General features: G+C 42.0%; 1 protein-coding gene across 3 annotated transcripts in view; it reads left to right on the top strand.

Annotated features, from left to right (window-relative positions):
- The window catches only part of SCN10A (sodium voltage-gated channel alpha subunit 10), a 91,625-nt gene that overhangs the window by 15,282 nt on the left and 54,275 nt on the right, over window positions 1-22,068 (top strand). For 2 of the 3 annotated variants that reach the window (XM_049099955.1, XM_049099954.1), the window contains exons 4-12: window positions 6,050-6,178; window positions 6,744-6,835; window positions 8,937-9,128; window positions 9,560-9,626; window positions 13,531-13,672; window positions 13,813-14,010; window positions 14,729-14,899; window positions 18,111-18,404; window positions 21,327-21,438. In XM_049099955.1, coding sequence (XP_048955912.1) covers window positions 6,050-6,178; window positions 6,744-6,835; window positions 8,937-9,128; window positions 9,560-9,626; window positions 13,531-13,672; window positions 13,813-14,010; window positions 14,729-14,899; window positions 18,111-18,404; window positions 21,327-21,438 — 1,397 coding nt within the window. The remainder of the gene's footprint in view (window positions 1-6,049; window positions 6,179-6,743; window positions 6,836-8,936; window positions 9,129-9,559; window positions 9,627-13,530; window positions 13,673-13,812; window positions 14,011-14,728; window positions 14,900-18,110; window positions 18,405-21,326; window positions 21,439-22,068) is intronic. The other variant, XM_049099956.1, reaches the window with a different exon arrangement.

Here is a 22,068-nt window from a genome sequence, read left to right as displayed (position 1 = left end):
ATAATTTAAAAATCTGAAATGTAAGATTGATCATAATTTTCATAGAATTTCTGACTTTTTATGTTCTTAAAAGCAGTGTATATGTTTCAAGGACTGATAGTTCATATTGGCTAACAGTTAATCATGCATAGTCTATCCTAACTAACGTGTTTTATTGTCACCTGACTGTTCCTGTTTACATTTGTTAAACTTACATTTGTCACTGTTAACATTGCATTACATAATATCACAGGTAAAAAAATGAATCATTTCAAAAATGGTTTGCAGAAATACAACAATGGTGATGAAAATAGAAAAGTAAACTTCACAATATGAAATAAGATTACACATATAAATAATGAATGGACTCTGTCATAAATATAAAGCTTGAATCTGTAAGGTCATGAGACAAGTGGACAATGGATGTGTATAATCTCACAAAAGTAGATAAAAAATAAACAAGAAAATAGGCAGCATGACAATGAAAATGGATCATTGAATGTTATTGTATTGAATCGATAAAACTTTTGACCTAATACCCATTTTATTATCTGCTAATAACATTTTCATGAAATAATATTACACAGCTACCAAAACTTATATATTATTTTCCAATAAAGGTTACCAACTTCACTTTTAAACTAGTTGACTCTTTCTAGTACAAATACAAAATTATGCTTTCTAGTACAAACTATCAAAACTTGATGTTAACGGTCGAAAAGATACAAAAACTATAGTGTCCTCATTCCTCCTCAAACAAGTACAACTATACCCTAGCTGGTAAGACATGAAACCAGCTCCCAAATTGATGACAAATATTGTAGTTGGAAAGAAATCAAGAAACAATTGGTGAAATTGCTTTATTGGAACCACTGGATTTCTTATAATACGACTGGCATTTAAAAAGTAATGAGTGTTAAGTATGTAAACAAGCAGACATTTTACTTTACAGTTTAATAAAGCTATGGATATATCAGTTTTCAGTATGCATTCACCATATATGTGAGAGAGAAGTGCTCAATGACTTTTTGTCTTATTTATCATGTAGCTAATTTAGAAAAAAGAGAGATTTCTGGTTTAATTAATTAAAGATTAGCTTAGAAACTTAAAAAATGCATCAATTATCACAGCAGCAGAATAATGATTCACATAGCAGCAGAATGCTATGCTTCTCATAGCACCAGAGTAATGATTCATGAGACCCAAAAGGTAGAAACAACCCAAATGTCCATCAATAGCTGAATGGATAACAAAATGTGATATATCCATTATATAGACAATGGAATATTTTTGGCATTAAAAATGAATGATATTCTGACATATGCTACAACATGGATAGGACCTTAAAATATTATAATGAGTAAAATTAGCCAGACGCAAAAGGAAAAATTATATGACTTGTCTGATTCCACTTACATGAGATACCTAGAATAGGCAAATTTATGGAGAAAGAAAGTAGAAATGAAGCTGCCAGTGAGTAGGGAAGGGTGGAATGGGGAGTACTTTGATGAGTACAGAGTTTCTGTTTGGGATAATAAAGAAGTTCTGGAGATGGATAGTGGTAGTGATTACATAATATTATGAATGTGCTTAATGCCTCTGAATTGCTTACTTAAAATGACGATGGCAGTAAATTTTATATATATGTCACTACAATTGGGGGAAAAAAAGATACATTGAACTGGTATCGAAGAAGCTTCAGCCACGTGGGCAGCAAGGAAAGTCATCACTATACAAATGAAAGATGTTGCTTCCAAATGCACTATATCCGTTATTTGTGGAAAACAATGAGGGTCCATAGCATGCCTTCAGACTCTGAATTGCCTTTGAGGAACACAGTGGAAATTGTGAATACAAACTGACTGTGGCCACTTAGTATGAGTCTTCTCAGCCTACGGGGTTGATATGAAAGTGAGTATAAGATGCTGCTTCCCCACACTGAATGACTCTGACTGGCAAACAGGAAAGGCTTATAGTGTTTTAAAGTAAGGAATAAAATCTTTTAAAATTACCATTTCTGTGAATACACATGCTGTGTGTCTCCATAATACATTCAAGATTTTGAACAGTATGGATCTTTGGCACTGGGGCCTAAACATCAGGATATTTTTTTAATGATTAAACATCATGGATTTCTTAAAACTGAACAGTGGGGCAAATGGCTCCATGGCTGAGAGTTTGACTTTTCTCAATACCCAGTGATTTTTTTCCTCCATCAGGAGTGTCTTTTGCATATTAAAAATCGCATCCGAACACTGCAACAGAACATGAAGAAATACCTTGTGTGCCAAATGCCATCAGAAAGAGGATGTGACTTCATCAGCTACTGTATCCTGAGCTGAGACCTCTAACCCTCCAGCTTCGGGTGGTGCTGAGCCTCAGCTCCAGTGAAACACTCAAAATAGTCTTAACTCTCTCCATAATTTCTGGATCTGCATTTGATCTGAAAAGCCAGAAATATCCGTCAAAGCTTCCCAACAACCTATAATTCTGAGTTAAGATTTTCTAATTTAGAAAACATAAAGAGTTGGGGGGGGGGTGACCAACAAGATATGGAAGCTGACAGCTCAAGCAGCCAGCCAGCCAGATATAGATTTCTTCGTGAATAATTTCAAACACTATTTCTCTCACACAGATATGAAAAGACATTACTGCTATTCTCTTTTTAATGTGATTTTTACTTTTATGTAAGATATACAGGTTTAAGGTTTAAAAGGTTGCACAGTTCTACAAAAATTCTAACAAAAACAAGTTTCATGCTTCTCATCTCCTCGCCCCTAATCCTGTATTTCCAGAGGCAAGTGCTCTCAGCTTTTTTACTTCTTTATTCTGATACTTCCGTCTCTCTGATAAGATACTTATACTCTATTTTTCATTCTTCTATTTTAGATATTATCTATTGGCTTTCTATTATGGAAAAAAAAGAATTAGGTGCACATACCCACACAAAATTCCTCTCAAATTTATCTTCCTGTTGTAGTTATATTATCATTTTGGGTTAGGTAATCAGACGATATGTGCATCATCTGACTACAGAGGGGATTATGTAATAGTACTGCTAGCAAATGACGTGACAGCTGTGCCATGTGGTGTCCTTGATTACATGCTCCTTCTTGCTTTCTCTGGAGTTAATAAAGGTTTCAGGGACACCTGGGTGGCTCAGTGGTTAAGCATTTGCCTTTGGCTCCAGTCATGATCCTGGGGTCCTGGGATCAAGTCCTCCATCAGGCTCCCCACCAGGAGCCTGCTTCTCCCCCTGTCTGTGTCTCTCATGAATAAATAAAATCTTTTTTTTTAATAAATAAAATCTTTAAAAAAAAGATTTCACTGCTTCATTTGCTCTGTTTTCTATTTCTTTATCCTAATTTGTTCCAAAACTCTTCTCCAGAGGTTTAATTATTGTTTCAAATTAGTCAAACATATCAAGCTATCCACCAGTTTCCATTTTTCTTGGGGAAATCACTCCTGGAGTCCTCCATCTCCTGACTCAATCTGGCCTAGGTGTTCTCAAGGCATGGTGCACAGCCCTTTTCTGGAGATTTTCCCTTCTCTGTTTTCTTTTGGATTTTGCTTGTCTCTCCCCTGTATCCTCAGATCTTCCTCTTTTTTGGTTACTTTCTTATTTGGTTATAGCATCCTATGGTAACTTTCTTAGAAGGGCAGGTCTAAAGTACATTTTCGTCTGATTACCTAACCCAAAGACTTTGCATATCTGTAATTGTCCTTATTTTATCCTTATCATAAGAGTTTAGCTGGGGGAATAAATTCCATATTAAAAATTATTTTCCTTAAAATTTTGAAGGCATTTGTTCCATTGTCTGATACTCTCCAAGGATTGCCATTGAGAAATCTGATGATATTTTGATTCTTAATCCTCTGGATATAACCTGTGATTTTCACTCTCTCAAAAAAAGTTAGGGTCTTCTATCTGTGCACAACATTCTGAAATTTGGTGATGTTATGCCTTAACATTCATTCATTTTCCTGAACACTTCTGGGTAATTTTAACCAAACACTTAGATTCTTCATGTTGCAGAAATTTTCTTGAATTATTTCTTTGAAAATTTTCTCTAGTCTCTTTCTTTGTCTATTTCTAGATTTCTATTGGTCAGACATTGTACCTACTGGTCTGACTCTCTAAATTTCAAGCTTATAAGCACCTCTCACCATTTCTTTTTGTCCCACTTCCTGTGAGATCTCTTCATCTTTATTTCCAGCTCTTCTATTAATGTTTTACTTTTGCTACCACATTTTATTTTCAAAAGTTTCTGTTTTGTTCTTTGAATAGTCTTTACAGCCTTCTGTTCTTGTTCTATGTATCCTGTATCTTCTCATCTCTTAACTCTCTAAAAATATTCATGATAACTTTTTTCTAACTTTTCTTCTCCCTGCATTGTTTCTTGCTTTTCTTTCTTTCCTGTTTGGTTGTTTTAGTCTTTGGTGTTCGAAGCATCCTTCCAATTCCTGATTCTCATTGGCTAGCGGTTCACATTCAAAACACAGCATCTTCTTGGGCTATTAACCTGACTGCCAGGCTTCTAGAAACTAACTGAAAAGCAGAAGGGAGTAGGTGGGTAGGAGGGTTGCCTGCCTTTCAGTGTATAAAGTCTCCTTTATACTCCTGTTTCAGCACACAACTCTCTCTCCCTCTTGTTTAACTCTTGAAAGAATGAACATCCAATCTATTTCCAGAGCAGAGGAGGCAGTTCTTCACTGAATGGGTTCCTCACTGAATAGCTAATTCTTGTAAAGACTTTTAAGCGGTATCCAGCCCTACCTGACAACCTCTCCCCAAACCCCACTTTCAGAGGTATTTAGCATCTCTAAGTCCTAAGCAGCACTGCAATGTGGATTGGCTTGCTTCTGGGAACTCCCCACTTCCCAGCTCAGGTTTTAGCTTTCTTGAATCTGCTCTGTCAGTTACTACTCATCCATCTGTTCCTTAGTTTCCAAAATGCTGTTGTTGTGTTCTCCATTATCTTTGTCCTAGTGGGTTTATGCTTTAAAAAAAAATCCTCCTACTAACATTTAAGAAGTATTTCAGAAAGGGTAGAGGTAAATACATATGTTCAATCTGCCATATGTAATCAAGTCTTTCCATTTTTAATACCAGTGTTTATGTTTATGATTTTATAATTTAAAAAATTAACTGTACCTAAAATTATGTGTGCATCTGAATCCCTTTGGTTCTGGAAGAGTAGTTCCCTCTGGCTAGCAGCATTAGCATCAGCTAGGAATGTATCAAAAATGCACATTCTTAGGTCCTACGCTTGACTTACTAAATAAGAAACCCTAGGGGTAGAACCTAGAAATCTATGTTTGAACAAGCCCTCCAGGTGGCTCAGATGCTTGCTAGAGTTTGAAAACTCCTGCCATAGGTGACTGAAGGATTCTGAACACTTGAGAAACACTGCCTTACTCCCAACCTCAGCTCTAGATCCATCTCTTCACCTCCAAACCCACAATGTGCCCAGCAGACTAAAAGGACTATTTGAGATGACTTCCTCTGACAAGACCCATCCTCCAAGAGAACATATTTATGGATTTAGATGGTTTTTTTTTTCCATGACACCTAGCTATTTCCTGCCTTATATGGCTCTTAGTCTGGGATTTCTGAGTCCAGAAACACCTGCAGACCAAGCATGCTGGAAGAAAAGACAGTTGGAGGTGAAGAAGTTTAGACACATGAGACAGAGCAGTGTTTCATCTGTCTTCCACATGTTCGCCAACAACAAGTTGGGAAAAGAGCCTTCAGATTCCCTCTGGGCACCTCAGAACAGGGCAACCTTGTTCTGAACCTTCTGGTGGTTCTGCACCTGCCATTGCCCTCTGCCCACCTTCTGAGCTGGAGATCCTGTCCAGCTTCTCAACTGCACACATCCATCCCCATCCCATCCTCTGTGTGACTCCTCTGAGTTCTCCAGTCTACATCTTGCCTCCTTACCTTAATTTCTTCCCTTTCTGTACCTTGCTGATGATCTTTGCACATATTCCTTTAGAGCCATCCCAGGAGTTCCCCTCTGAGCTCTCTCAATAGCACAGTTAATACTCCTTTCTACCTTCCTCCCAGGTATGTCTTCACTGTCATTTACACCTTTGAAGCCTTGATAAAGATACTGGCAAGAGGATTTTGTCTAAATGAGTTTGCTTACCTGCGAGATCCTTGGAACTGGCTGGATTTTAGTGTCATTACCCTGGCGTGAGTATTTCTCCATGCTGATGTATATGTCTGTGGGCTTCTAGGTGGCTCACACTCTGGGGATATTTCCTCATCTCTATCCATCTTCCTTACATGAAACTTACCTGGGGTTTCCTTGCTTCTAAATGTTATTTTGAGAGTCACTTTTTAGGATTAGTCCCATACCTTCAGGTAGAAGTTAGAGATCTCAACTCTGAGTTAACAAATGTCCTGTCAAAGTGAGCGGGCAAGGCTCAGCCTTACACCTACCTGACCTGAAGCTCTTTGCCTGAGGAACCAGTGTCTAAGGAGACTGATTGGCCAAGCTCACATGCTTGAATACCCATCCATACATGCAGTACACAGAGCCCTCATGATCATAATGCATCTCCTCAAAGGGGCTATTTTAAAAGCTATTGCAATAATTAAATCAGTGTGTCAGTTATAGGGGGAAGTGCCATTAGATTTTTGTGTCTGTTCTGGGTCCTCCTTAGGCTCTTGTTACCCAAAATTGTCCTTATTTGTGCTGCATACATTCTTAGGAATGTATGCAGAGATACTGACCAATTTCTGGTTCTGATAACAGATACATTGGTGAAGCAACAGCTCTCCGAGGGATCTCAGGCTTGCGGACATTCAGAGTTCTTAGAGCTTTAAAAACAGTTTCTGTGATCCCAGGTGAGCTATTTTAACTATTACATATATTCATAGAGCATATGCTGGTTTACACAGTCTAATGTCCTACTTTGATTTTTGCAAGAGGCCTATAAAGCTCCAGGGCACGGACAGTTGTCCTCATTTAAAAGACAAACTGAGACCCGGAAAGTAGAAAACACAGTCTCAAGTCCTCATTGCTAATAAGAGGCAAAGTGTGACCTGAAGACTTAGTGTCCCAATTCCTAGGCCAATGCTCTGTGCAGAGTACCTCATGACCTCACCATCAATAAGTGACAAGAAGGTCATGACCTCATTTTATATTCTCATTGTGGGGTTCAGGCAAGCCACTAGTTGGAGGTTCTCATTTATATCCTAAACTAAAAGTATAAACGTGGAAATAGGGAGGAAGGGAGTAGACAGTCCTAGGCTCCAGTGAGTGTCTTTGCCATTTCCATATATCTGAAAGCTTGAGCCTCAATCTAGTCTTTGGATACACAGAGAAGAAAAGAATTGGGCAATTCTTTATTATGGAGAATTCAGAAATGAACATAGTCCACCAGAGCTTATCTTATTGGGTCTTCAAGACCTCTATTGTCACCAGTATCTCAGGGATACATCTTATCCCCACTGGGTTGATGGCGGGATTGGTGAAGACAGAGACCAGGCAAAATATTGAAACAGCTTCTAATTTATGGCCTGGTGGATTATCTCCCTTCCCTCACTCCTGAGAATCCATGCTCTCATCTGGAAAACAGAAACACTCAAGCCATTAGGGAAGTCCTTTCTGCCATTCTATGTCTGGCTCTGCAGGGAAGGATTGGGAAGTCTTTGCCAAATTCCACTGGACGGGCTTCCTCATGAAGAGAGCCATAGTGAGAGATAGTGCTGCCACTTGGTATCTCTCTCACCTAGTTTTAGCCAGGAAGAATCTGAGTCTTGTTTATAAGACCTGTGCAGTCCAGACTTCCTCTCCTATCTTATCTCTCTTCTCTGTCTTGCATCATGTTCCAGAATCTATCTGTGATTCCACAAATAGTCCCTACATTTGCTTATCTCCTAGGCTTTGGCCATGCTGTTTTTCTACCAAGAGAGTCCTTCCTCTCTTTGTTCAACTCATATTCATTCCTCGGGGCTCTGCTAAGTTTTGACCTTCTCAAAGAGACTCATGGTCTCTCCCAACTTCCCCCACACTCCACTCCATCCCATCCTTACACTGCGCCTCAGTTAGGAGTTGCCCCAAGCGTGCCTACCTGCTCAAGAATGTAATGGTTTTTCCCCTCAGTTGTCAGACAACCCCATTATGCTGGTGCCTTAGCTCCCTTGTTCATCCATCAACCTAGGGACCAATGCAGCTAGTGCTCAATGGGTTATTTGTTAACCAAATGACAAGACAAGGATCAGCCCCAGACTGCTTCCCTGTTCAGAGCTCTTTCTGCTACCTGTGAAGCTACTATCTCAAAGAAGCTGATTTCATTCTCCACAGTCACAAGTCATCCCTCCTTAAACAAGCAGAGACCCAAACTTTACTGCCAGCTGTGCTTGTCCCAGTGTCTCTGATGCTCTCACTCTATTGCTGCATTTGTCTCTCTTTGTCTTTGTGTTTCTGTCTTTCTCTGTCTCATTCTATCTCTGTTGCATCTTCCTCTCTCTTTCTCTCTCCCCCCCCTCTCTCAACACACACAGTGAAGTCCATGTGTCTCCATTCTCAAGCTTCTTCCCAGAACAGAAATGAGTATAGAAAAACAGATGTTAAATGACTACAGTCATTAGTGGCCTTATACCTAGCACAGTGCCTGAAATATAGCAGGTACTCAACAATTATTTTTTAAAATGAATCACCACTGCCAGACGTTTAATAACTTTACAGTGATAAAGAATATATCACCTGGGTCTCAGTTGTCTCATCCTTACAATGGAACAATAATCTCTGCCTCTATCTCAGGGTTATCACAAGGTTAAAGCCACAAACTGTGCTTAGAACTGCCCTAAAGTTTGTAAAGTACCTCACACCTATATATAGTGAAAGGATAGGATGGTTAATATGCAGGCATGCCGGGCATATGTGTGTGCTCTGTGTGTGCTACCTCATCCACATGGTAGTGTTGCTGTCATCTTCCCGCAGGGCTGAAGGTCATTGTGGGAGCTCTGATCCACTCAGTGAGGAAACTGGCAGATGTGACCATCCTCACTGTCTTCTGCTTGAGTGTCTTTGCTCTGGTGGGCCTACAGCTCTTCAAGGGCAACCTCAAGAACAAATGTGTCAAGAATTGTGCAGCTCTCAATGAAACGGGCAATTACTCCTCTTATGGAAAACAAGAGTGGAATTTCTGCCATAGGGACGAAGGTCTGGTTGGCAAGGGGTGTGACATCCCTGCATATATTTTTTTTCTATATAGAAATATATTTTGATTCTTCTTCCCTACTGAAATGCTTTTCCTGAGCTGTGTTTTACTTTTGGGGCCCCATTTTCTGTTGTCCAATGTCCCTCTCACAAGGAAATGAGCTATAAACCTAAGGGCAAGTCATTCTGCTATGACAGGCTCAGCTAAAGTCACCGTTCAGCTCTTCTCTTCCCAGATATGACTTTTCCCTTCCAAATGTTCCAGCATGCTTACTAAAAGCACATGGCCAAGGAAACACACACTGCTCAGACAGAAGACTTAGAAGGTGTTGCCTTCATCACACAAGGCTTTAGGTAGAGGGTTCAGAACTACATTCATGGCTTTCATTTCTTCTTTTCGTCTGCAGATTTCTACTATAACAAGCCTGGCACTTCAGATCCCTTACTGTGTGGCAATGGATCTGATGCAGGGTGAGTGCTCAACCCATAACAAAGTACCAGTGCTCAGCAATCTTTTATTTTTTCATTATCACTTTCTGGATAGAGACTGGTTAGCAGGTCCCAAGGAAAATGTAGAAATCAATAAGTCATGGCTTTTGCTATCCCAGGCTCATGGGGGAGGGAGTGTAAGAGTTAGCTTTTGCTATGTAACAAACAGCCCCAAGATTTTGTGACTTAAAACACTAGTCATTCATTTAGCTCAGATTCTGCATATTAGTATGTTGAACTGAGATCAACCTGGTGCTCTGGCATTGTCTGAGTTTAATCATACTACTGCAAACAATGGACAGATTAACGGGGCCAGCTGATCTAAGACAGTCTCAGCTGGGGCAGCTTTTCTGTTCCATGTGGTCTCATCTCCCAGTAGGCTAGCCTGGTCTTGTTCTCAAGGGCAGAGGCAGGGTTCCAAGAGAAGAGTAGAAGTGTGCAAGGTCTCTTGAGACCTAGATTTAGAACTGGCACAATGCCACTTCTACTGCATTCTCTTGACCAAAGCAAGTCACAAGCCAATGCAAATCCAAGGTATGGAGAGATAAAGTTTACCTCTTGACTGGAGGAGTTGCAACAATCTTATGGCAAAGGGGTATGGATACAGGTAGGAGAATAGTTGTGGCCATTTGGGCAAGCAATCTGCCCCAGGAAGGAACTAATATATATTAAATATATTTTGTGTCAAATGCTCTACATTTAATCATCACAATTCCACAACGTGGGTTTTGTTATCCACATATGACAGAGGAAGAAACATGTGCATCAGACTTTACCATTTCAAAATCTTACAGAGGCCAGATACATAACAAGTGAGAGGATTAGACTGGGTGGGAATCAGGCAATGATATACTTTGTGCCCCATTTAAAAGGGCTAGCCACTACTCAGTCTAGCTTTCAGTTGCCAGCTGGAAATGTGGGTCCACTGTTTCCAGCTCTCTTAACTTTTAAAAGAAAGACAAAGAATTCAGATTTTTATGTGAAATCTCTCAACTACAAACATTGGCTACCAATTCAAAAAAATGTCTACATATTGTGGGCCAAACAAAATATTTCTGCAAGCCAAATTCAGCCTGCAAGCTGCCAGTTTGTGAGCTCTGATGCACATACATAAAGATGCTATCCTGTGAAGAAGCAGTGTTATGCTAGAGGCTCCATGTGCTGAAGAGACCCAGTGAGGTGATGGTGGGAGGCAAGGCAGGAGATCAGGGAAGGTTTCCTGGAGGTGGTAGTTGAGGTGAGCACTAAAGGACAGCTGGATGTCTCCAGCTTGGTTGAACAAGAGATGGTTTGGATGGAGGTCATTCCAGGTGGCAGAAGAATGTGAGACAAAGCAGAGGGGTAGGGATCCCCTCAAGCCTGCCTGCTGCTTTGATCACTGGAGCAAGCATGAGCAAAAAGAGTGCAGGCAATAGATCAGCAAGTCTCATCTTTCCCATCTTCATGGTGGGGCTCTGGGACCCTGAGCCCATAAGACCCCAATTCTTGAATGGCTAACAAGCCCAGACTGTCCAAGTGGAGCTGGGAGGGACCTGCATGGAGCTTTGACTTAATCAGCTCACTAGAAAAACAATCTCAGAGCTGAGAATTTGATCAACATAGGCTCCTTGGCTTCTTTCTTCACAAATGCACTTAGCATTTGGTTCTTTGTTTCAGAGATAGAACTGTTCTGATGTTAGTTTGCTTTTGACTTAAATCTAACTCAAAGGCTCCCTCAATGGTTGTTTTGTTTTGTTTTGTTTTGTTTTGTTTTGTTTTCCTGTCTGGATAATGGCATTTCTCATGGCAATAGCTCCAGAGTAGCCTAAGCACTGTCTGTGGTGAAGTTGTGGGGTCCACCCATGGCCCCACAGCCCAGCTCCAAAAGAGGCTAGACATCCTGCTGGTCAGGTCCTGGCCAGGAGATAAAGGAGAGGATAGGGCTCTGATGGCAAAAGAGGCCAGCTCAGGATGGCAGTTAGAGTGAGCCCCAAAGGGCATACTGTGAAGATGGAACCTGGGTTCTGTGCTAGGCCACAGAGAAACCAGAGCCCTGAGCTAAGGCCCACACTGATCCGTGGCACTATGGGAGGAAAATCCCATGGTAGAGAACAAGTACTAGGAAACACTTAATGATTTCCAGCATTCTTTCACATGTATTCTTCCAGCCCATTCTTTTGGTCACTTCAGGTTAAAAACAGCAGGAATTTTAGCTTGCAATTTGCATACAATATTTCCTATACTGAAGGCACTATGAGAGAAGCTTTATACTGTGGTCTCATTTAATTCTCAGAGCAGTTCATTGTTGAGTGTAGCAGCTGTAGTGGGGTTTAATGGGAGACATAGAAATAAGGCTACCCTCAGAGTTAACTAGCAAACCTAAAGTAATGGATTGACTCTCTCCTTCGGAGAGCAAACCAAAAGACTCTGTCTTTCAATGTGGGTCTAGAGAGTCTAGGAACTCACAAATCTCCAACCAAGACTGAAGATAGAATTGGAATTAATTATTGTTAAGTTGCTGGGACCCTAATCAATTGTATGGGTCCCAGGATTGTGTGTTTGCATGGATGTCTGGAATAAGGATAGTCCCAGGGATTGGTGTTAGTGGAGGCATGCTGGAGTAGTAGAATCCCAAACTACAAACAAAGCATTACTGTTTTCTCAGCAAAGCCATCCCGCTGGGGTAGGTGAGAGTACCTCACATTCCTTGAGCTTAAAGATACTGCTTGACATCAATTTACTCCTTTATCATGAGACAGTGAAGAGTCAGTCCAGCACTGCCCATCCCAATATTCACATGTGGTCATCTTCAATTTGGCCTTCCTCCATAAGTCAGTCTTCATAGGCTACTTGACATTTATATTTCTCCTTTTGAATAAATACATTGGCAACTGACTTCTTTTCTCTGAACCTCAGCTTCCACATCTGTAAGAAAGGATGGTTAAGATGTTTAATTTATAGCATTTGTAAAGCACTTAGGAGAGACAGAGAGGCACACAGTAAGTGCTCAGTAAGTGGAAAGTGTTGTTTTCACTGTTAGATATAATTGGTGAGTGAACTTGACTAAAGTGAGTCCTCCTTTGATGGACATCTTGGGAGATGATGCCAAACAGCTCAGGTTTTAGGTCTGCATTATTGATACTGACTCTTCCTCCCCTGTTGTGAACTTGAAAAGAATCTGCCACCTTATGGGATCTTGTCTGGACAGTGAGTTAGTCTTCTCAGGCTACTCTCCTCTGCATGAAACTCCGAAATGAAAGTATTTTCATAATAGTGAAAGGGAATAGAGGGGAAGGGAGAAGAAATGGGTAGGAAATATCAGAAAGGGAGACAGAACATGGAAGACTCCTAACTCTGGGAAATGAACTAGGGGTGGTGGAAGGGGAGGAGGGCGGGGGGTGGGGGTGACTGGGTGGCGGGCACTGAGGGGGGCACTTGACGGGATGAGCACTGGGTATTATTCTGTATGTTGGCAAATTGATCACCAATAAAAATAAATGTATTATATAAAAAAAAAGTATTTTCATCCCCATTTAAGTGGGCAAGAGAGGAATGCCTCAGTGGTTCAGTCAGTTAAACGTCTGCCTTTGACTTAGGTCATGATCCTGGAGACCCAGAATGGAGACCCGAGTCAGGCTCCCTGCTCAGCAGAGAGTCTGCTTCTCCCTCTGACCCTACCCCCCTCATGCTCTCTTTCTCTCTCAAGTAAATAAAATCTTTTTAAAAAATGGGCAAGAAAAATTGAACCTTAAAGAAATCAAGGTCGTCCAGCTAACAAGAGAGGGGGCAGGCCTTGAACTCCAATCTTTGACTTCAAACCTTATGATCTTCCTATAGCCCTGGGCTGCCTTGTCCCCAGTAAGTATGGGCACTGTGCAATTGATGACCTTCTCTATTCTTGCTACAGCCACTGCCCTAAAGGTTATCTCTGTCTTAAAACATCTGACAACCCAGATTTTAACTACACCAGCTTTGATTCCTTTGCTTGGGCTTTCCTGTCACTGTTCCGCCTCATGACACAGGATTCCTGGGAACGCCTCTACCAGCAGGTATTGGTCTGCATGTCCCCCTACAGACTTGGTTGGAGGCTGGGGAGTCAGATGCATGCTTACATTTTTCCTGGAGGAGACTGGCAACATCAGGGGCCCATTGACTCTGGATACAGATCTCCTTTCTCTTGAATCTGTAGACCCTGAGGGCATCTGGGAAAATGTATATGGTCTTTTTCGTGCTTGTCATCTTCTTGGGATCCTTCTACCTGGTCAATTTGATCTTGGCTGTGGTCACCATGGCATATGAGGAGCAGAACCAGGCAACCATTGATGAAATTGAAGCCAAGGAGAAGACATTTCAAGAGACCCTGGAGATGCTCCGGAAGGAGCAAGAGGTCTGTGAGAGGTGGATGCTTTGTGAAGTCTATTGCAGGCTGCACATTCTTGGGCAGAGGTCTGGACAAGGCACTGAGATTAAGGCTTTCATTCTAGGGACTATAAGAAGATTCATCGTACCTTAAGGACCATCTTAGGTCAGGTTTTCTCAAAACAGAACCTGAATAATGATCTTGTGCAAATGATTTATTGAGAGATATTCTCAGAAAAGGGAGAGGGAAAGAAGTAGGATGGGGCAGGAGAAGAATTAAATAAGAAAGTGGCCTCAGCTAGAGATGACCTTCAGCCTGATCCCATCAGAACTCTGGAATATGACTTGTACCACAAAGTTAGCTGTATCTTGAGGCAAGAGGGTTGGCCTTTTGTATCCCCATACCCACCCCAGCCAAGTGTACAGTCAAAGGAAATATTCTACTGAATACCGTAGCTGTGATCCATTAGCAGCTAACACTCAAGCAGCTGGAAGATAAGTGCACTGACCTGGTAAAATGGATTTAGGCAGGGCTTCAGCAGGGCATACTACAGGGTGTGAATGAAAGAGATTGATCCAGAGGGAGCTCTTCCTGCCATGCCTCAATCCCACCACCACCCAGGTTCCAATCCTGACCTTCTCTGTTTTAGATGCCCTCACCTCAGTGACACCCTATGTCTGAGGGACACATTCATGCTAAGTTTAATCACATACTGTTGGCTGCAATTGCTGTTCTCTCTCTTCAGGTGCTGGCAGCGCTGGGGATTGACACAGCCTCTCTCCATTCCTACAATGGCTCACCTTTACCCTCCAAAAATGCCAGTGAGAGAATGCGCATAATGAAACCAAGGGTGTCAGAGGGCTCCACAGATGACAACAAATCACCTCAATCTGATCCTTACAACCAACGCAGAATGGTAAAGGGTTCAAGTTTGTGCTCTAAAGATTATCCACCTTTGCAGCTGCTATGGACAATAGGTTGGAGTGGGAAGACGTTTGTAGCAGGGGGGACAGCTGGAGGCACAAAGGTTAGGAGGATGTTATAGTAATCCAGACAACACACTCCCTCCAACCACCAAATGGTGGCTTAACAGGGGTGTTATGGACGTGGAAAGGGGGGTGGATTATGACTTTTATTGGGGGTAGGAGACAGTAAGACTGGGACTGTGGAATGTGGAAAAAGGAGAAAGGAGTCCAAAATGACTCCTAGTTTAAAGAGTTGGGTAATTAGATGGGTGGTGATTCTAGGGCAGGAACACTGGAGGAAGAATCCAGGTTTGTAGAGAAAGTAGTGAGCCCGTATCGACACACTGACCTTGAGTTGTCCATGGACCTGTGGACATCAAGAGTTAGCCTTCTCCTAACAGTCTGACCTGCAATTCTGTCCGAGGTGCTGAAATCATTTACAAGCTTCTGTCTGATCTCACGCCTCAGTGCCCAAAACCCAAACCTCACTTGTTGTTGGCACAGAAGTTTCCGGACCCATCTCTGTGATGCAGTCCAGCCTAGGAATAACTTCAGTACCTCACTTTCAACCCTGTAACAATTCTGCTCACTACTCAAGTCTTCTATGTCCCACTCCCTATACTCAACATGTTTCCTCCAACCACATCTCTCTCCCTTGAAAGTCCTGTGTACCCCAAACATGCCCTTTCCAGAGACCTTACTTAGAGATGATAACCCCTTTATGGAAGAATAGTTCCCACACTAATAGTATGGAAAAGGGGATCTACATAGCTATTGTTCAGGCCTCCTAACCCTCGCTTCCCTCTCAATCTCTTCTCCTGTGCTCATCTGAAGGATGTTCTACTTTTTATAACACAGTCTACAATCCCCAGACTCTGTGTGCCTATATGTACACAGACATGCCCACATGCACACTGGTCTCAGTCACATACACACTTCAGCATTTATCAGATTCTTTGCCTTTCCCTTCCTTACTCTGCTTCTTTTGAGCAGCGCCTGACACGCACAGGGTACAGATCAGAAGACATTTCAGAGGGGATTTGACTAGGGCTCTGACAATCACAGAACGGGATGAATCACAGCTTCCATGGAAATGTCAATGATACTGTGAATTGGCCTCTGGTTCTCCTCATTCAGTCAGTCCCACATAGATTAGCACCTGGATGTCCAATAATTGTTTGGTGTATATGTATTCATCTCTCCAACTAGATTTACCATCAAATGGACAAAAGAGGAGCAGTGTCTTGTTAATTCAACAATATTAGATGCATGGTATAAAAAGATACAACTAAAACACAGGCCATTTCCCAAGGACTTCCTTTAGTGGAGAAGGCAGATATAAAAACAGCTACGTATTATGTATTATATTAGAGGAATATACATGGTGTTTGGGGGACAGAAGGGGCAATATCCTCTCTTACGGGGGTGGAAGTGTATTAGGAAAGGCTTCATGGAGAAGGAAATAATTGAAATGAGTAGCAAATAGTGAGAAGGGGTTCCTCCAGTAATTGAGGACTGCAGGGGAGGGGTGGAGGAGTATTTTTCAGGCCTAAAAGAGAATATGTGCAAAGGAAGGGAAGCACCATTTGGATACTTCTTTAATGCTCACTAATGGACTGGAATTCATTCAAGGATGTTTCCCCTTCCTCTTTTCCTAGGTGAGCTCATGTAGTAAATAGACCATAAGCAGTTTTTATATAAAGCCATTTTCCAACCAACAGCAATAAGTGAGAGAGAGGTTGGCGGTAGCACCTAGGAGAGACACAGCAAGGGTTTCAGGGAAACCACAGGTCACCAGTTGTTCTGCTTGGATGAGGAATTTTAAGGCAAGTCTAATGCTTATATTCAGAGGTCATTGCCCACCATTTGTCAAGTAGGTTAATTCTGAAATATTAACTGATGGCCAGGGAAACACTACCTGTCAAATATGGGACCAAAATCTTCCAGTTTTTTCATTGGTTTGCTTAGTGTCCAGCTGCAAATAACTCAGACATATCATTTTTAATAAAGATTTGCGAGATCTGCTTCTTCAAATGTGGGATGGATTTGTGGATTTTTTATGAGTTCCATAACCCTTGGACATATATTCTAGGTAAAGAGTGCTCTGTTTATAATACTGAGATTGCAACAATAGTTGCTAAACAGGATTGGGTCCCAAATAAACCAGAAAAAAACACTTCAGTTCTGTGGACAGGGGGATAAGTAAGTGTCTTGTAATGTACAAGACATCCCAAATCCAGTAGGTTAGTAAATAAAAGAAATTAAGGAAGGGGGAAATATTCAGCAGTATGATCAGAGTTTGCTGGAAAGAGTGTAGATCTTCAGAAATACTTCACATGACCTAGGACAGAACTGATAACTTGTTATGGTCAAGCTCCTACCATGGTCATGGGTACTAGCCAACCCAGGCTCCAGGGACTCTGGGTGTGTGAATTAGCTCCTTTCCTCTGGCAACTGTAAGCCTCACATTTCTCTCAGCGGGAGATTTTGATGGGAAATGTTTATTGATTTGGAGGAATGGCATTATTCTTCCAGGAAATTAAGCTGTAACTCTCCCTTCAATCTCCTCATTGTTGACTATTCAAAGTTTCCCTCAAGGGATCCTGGAAGCTCATTACATTACAAAGCTCTTGTCTCCTCCTTTGCAACACAAACTCTCACATTTATATAGGCTGTATCTAATGAATTGCAGAACCTAATTTTCAGACAATAAAGTGCACTTGTTCATTCAACAACCATTTACCAGGCTTGTTTCAGTATTGGTGTGCTTAATAGTCTCCTTAGGTCTCAGCCTTTCATGTATAGCTGGGAATTTAAGACAAGTTTGTCCAACCCTATGGGCAAAGGCTGTAAAGAGACTATCTCTCTAGGTGACAAGGTTGACTTCTGACATCCTTGGCCATCATGACCTGTTTGCTGATATGAAGCACCCTGTGATCTCTCATCTCTCCTGGACTTCTCCCAGGATATGTCAAAAATATGCATCTCCCTGGTTCTTTTCCCATATTTATCTAGAATACCTCTTAGGTCTGTGTCTTTAATTTTCTTTTGGAAGTTCATAAGAATAAGGGCTGGGAGATGAGAATGAGTGGAGGAAGTATTGAACTCCAAATTTGCCTGCAGGATGAGCTTTATCTCTTACTCCTTTGGGACAATGCCCAGTCTTTCCTAGGCCTCACTTCTGGAAGACGCAGGGCTAGTCATGGCAGTGTGTTCCATTTCCGTACCCCTTGCCTGGATACCTCATTCCCTGACGGGGTCACAGATGATGGAGTCTTTCCTGGAGACCGTGAGAGCCATCGGGGCTCCCTGCTGCTGGGTGGAGGTACCAGCCAGCAAGGCCCCCTCCTAAGGAGTCCACTGCCTCAACCCTCTAACCCTGGCTCAGGACATGGAGAAGACGGACACTCCACATTGCCCACTGGTGAGCTTGCCCCTGGAGGCATCGAAGTCTCGGTAAGTTTGTCAGTGCTCCAGACTTTTCTGGGCTGCCCTTAGGAAGAGGCCAAGAAAACCTGAGTGTCACTCATGGAAGGGTCCTTTAGGCAACACTCTGTCTAACATTTCCCAACTACCCCCATTTTACAGACAGGTTAAACCTGATCTCAAAGAGGTTTTCTGGTTTAATCTGTAGTACATAAATACAAATTGTTTTCCAGTTGATCCCATTTTTTTTTTTCAGTGTTCCTCTGTCCCCACTCACTATCACTGCTTTAGAGACAGGCCTGCTTATTTCCTGGATGAATATGAGAAAAATAGAGGGTTCTGCTCTTTCTGCCTGTAGCTCTGTGTAAACTATACCGGGCTTAGCTCACAGGATCCAGAGAAATCCTGGTTGGTGCCCCAAACAGATATTAGCAGAAGCAAAGTATTCCTTGCTTTACTCAGAGAAGCAATAACTTGCCAAAATGTACAAATTAAGCAAGAGCAACTAACTGGCAAGCACTCTTAATAGAATAATGGCAGAGTACAATGGCAAACCAGGGACTCCTTATTGCATTTAGAGCTGTGATTTAATTTGAGCTCTCCCTTTAGTTTCAGTAATGATGTTTCTAGTGTTTTTCATTTGCCCTCTCTGGCTAGTCAGGGACACAGAGCAGTTTGCAAACAGACTTGTAAACTGACCATGATATTGCTCTACTGACTTGGCTAAGTTCTACAGGATTACCATAGCTCCATCTCTGACTGGATGCCATGTGATCCCAGCAGTTTATTAAAGTGGGGACAGTTTATTGAAGTATTTACAGAAGTGTATACTAGGCTCTGAACTAAGAAGGGACAGTGAAGCACAGAAAGATGGGCAACAGTGGGGAGCTGTTACATGCTTAGGCTGAAGAGGTGAGAGAAAGGACCAGAACCAGAACCCAGCAAGAGCTGGGTGGCCCAACAGAACTTATGAACCATGCGGAAGATCACAACCACTACCCAGCCACAGCCCAGCAGGGAAGAACCCAGGTGACAGCCTTCTCTTTCCTTCCAGACTCAGATCTTCTGTCTGTGCCTCCCATTGGCCAAGCCTGACCATAATGAGAGGATAAGGGTGATGCTGCTTGTACAGACCACCCTCCCTGGGCACAAAGCAGGGTAGAGAAGGTGGAGAGTGGGTCTCCAGGAGCCAAAGGAGAATTCACCAACACAGAGAGGTGCTTTAACACTCTAGAAAACACTCATTCAAGAATTTATTCTTAGATTACTACTTTCCTAGATATTCTGACTTTGATTCATTTTAGTTAAATTACTTAACTCTGTAAGCCCTTCTGTGTTGCATGGATGTAGGTTTCAATCATAGGTGTGCCATCTACCAACCAAGTTACCTGTAACAAGTCCCTTAAATTCTTCAAGCCCCCAAGTCTCCCATTAGAAAGGTTTCTAAATAGCTGAAGGGTTAAATGGAATCATAAATGACCTGCATTGATACACATGCGTCTGACAAATAACAATAGCTGCTAGCATCTCTTGTTGAGTCCTCGTGATTGAAAACTTTCTGAATGTTCTTTATATGTATTAAAGGCACTTACTATATACCTATAAGCTTCGCCTATGGCAGGTGCTTAATAAATGCTTGTTGGATTTGAATTCTGAATGGTTGTGCAGCGCTGAATCAGCTGCTTTGGGCCCCACACACTCCCCACATCTAGGGTAGTGTGTGACAAAAGTTAGTGGCACAGAACCCAGATGGAGCTTCCAGTGAAGGCCCAAAGAAGGAAGGCTCAAAGGATAGTGTCAGACAACTAACACTGGAGAATCAAGACACTCAAATATTCCCTCAGAAAGAAAAGGACCCAGCAATTGCACTGTTGGGGATTTACCCCAAAGATACAAATGCAATGAAACGCCGGGACACCTGCACCCCGATGTTTCTAGCAGCAATGGCCACGATAGCCAAACTGTGGAAGGAGCCTCGGTGTCCAACGAAAGATGAATGGATAAAGAAGATGTGGTTTATGTATACAATGGAATATTACTCAGCTATTAGAAATGACAAATACCCACCATTTGCTTCAACGTGGATGGAACTGGAGGGTATTATGCTGAGTGAAGTAAGTCAGTCGGAGAAGGACAAACATTATATGTTCTCATTCATTTGGGGAATATAAATAATAGTGAAAGGGAAAATAAGGGAAGGGAGAAGAAATGTGTGGGAAATATCAGAAAGGGAGACAGAACATAAAGACTGCTAACTCTGGGAAACGAACTAGGGGTGGTAGAAGGGGAGGAGGGCGGGGGGTGGGAGTGAATGGGTGACGGGCACTGGGTGTTATTCTGTATGTTAGTAAATTGAACACCAATAAAAAAAAATAAAAAAATAAAAAAAATAAAAATAAAAAAAAAAAAAAAAAAAAAAAAGAAAGAAAAGGACCTTATGGAGTTTAGAACTGGGTTGTATGCTGGGGAGGGAAATAGTATTGTTAGAAAGGAGGTCAAGAAATCCTGTTCTGGAGAGTTTAGTTTAGTGAACCCCGTATGCACAGAGCAGACAAAGTCTTGAAATGACTGCCTAGCCAACTGCTCCCGCAGCTCTCAATTACCTTGGGTAGAAACCTCAGAGACCCTTGAGACAGCCTCATCCCCACGCTGGTACCCAGGGACCTGTCCTTAGGTAGGAGTTTGCAAAACCTCAGATGAGCCCAGGTTATAGTGTTAGCTACAAACCTAGGCTGTGCTTGCACCTCTAACTCTGTGTCCTGGTCCTCATGCCTAAGCTTTTCCATCAAGCTCAAGAAGCAGCCCCGTTTCCCAAAGCAAAACTGCAGAGGATCATAGCTTCACCAGGCAACTTGAGACCACACAAGACTGGCCAATAAGAGGCTGAGTGACCTGTCTTTGCCATGATGACTTTAGGTTGGGGGAGTATCCTGACTGTTTGTGTCCCAGCAGGCATTTGATGCAGGACAGAAGAAGACTTTCTTATCAGCAGAATACTTGAATGAACCTTTCCGAGCCCAAAGGGCAATGAGTGTGGTCAGCATCATGACCTCTGTCCTTGAAGGTAAGTACCACTCATTGGAACATCCACTGTGCTACAATGAGTCTGCATTTGAGCAGCAGAGGAGATGCCCCAAATCTGAGTCAAAGATGCCACACATCTGTGTCCTGGGATCCTAAATATTGCTCCTTTTTATGCCCCTGGTTCCAGTTACCTTTATCACTGTGTTTTTTTGAAAATGGATAATTTTTTCAAAAACAATAGAATCCCATAGGTTTATAATGCCCTCGTTTCATATGTATTCACAAAACTAAATTTGAGAAAGAGATCTGGCAGGCACCAGAAAATTTCAAGCTACCTCAGGTATGCAAGAAATTTTACAGTCCTTAATTTTCAAATACAGCAAAATTATCCTGTCATTTTTCATGGTTGTAACTTTTATGGTTTAACTTAGTTTTTGTCTCAAGCTCCCTTTATGCTGAGCATTGAAAGATAATTTAAGTAAATTAATCAGTCAATTTAACTAAATTCTTGTTAACTCAGGATTCCATCAATCAGATGGGAATCCACTTAGCCTCCTCAGGGATGTGTTCCAATTGCTTACACCAAACCAGGAGCTGGAGGAATGGCACTGGTTCATGGCCACCTGACACTCAAGTTCCCAAAGAACACGACTGCATCCTCCTTACCCTG

The sequence above is a fragment of the Canis lupus genome, chromosome 23 (genome assembly GCF_003254725.2).
Source record: "Canis lupus dingo isolate Sandy chromosome 23, ASM325472v2, whole genome shotgun sequence".
Lineage (NCBI taxonomy): Eukaryota > Metazoa > Chordata > Mammalia > Carnivora > Canidae > Canis > Canis lupus.
Note: the sequence above shows the minus strand (reverse complement) of the source record. Positions and strands in the feature narration are given on the sequence as shown.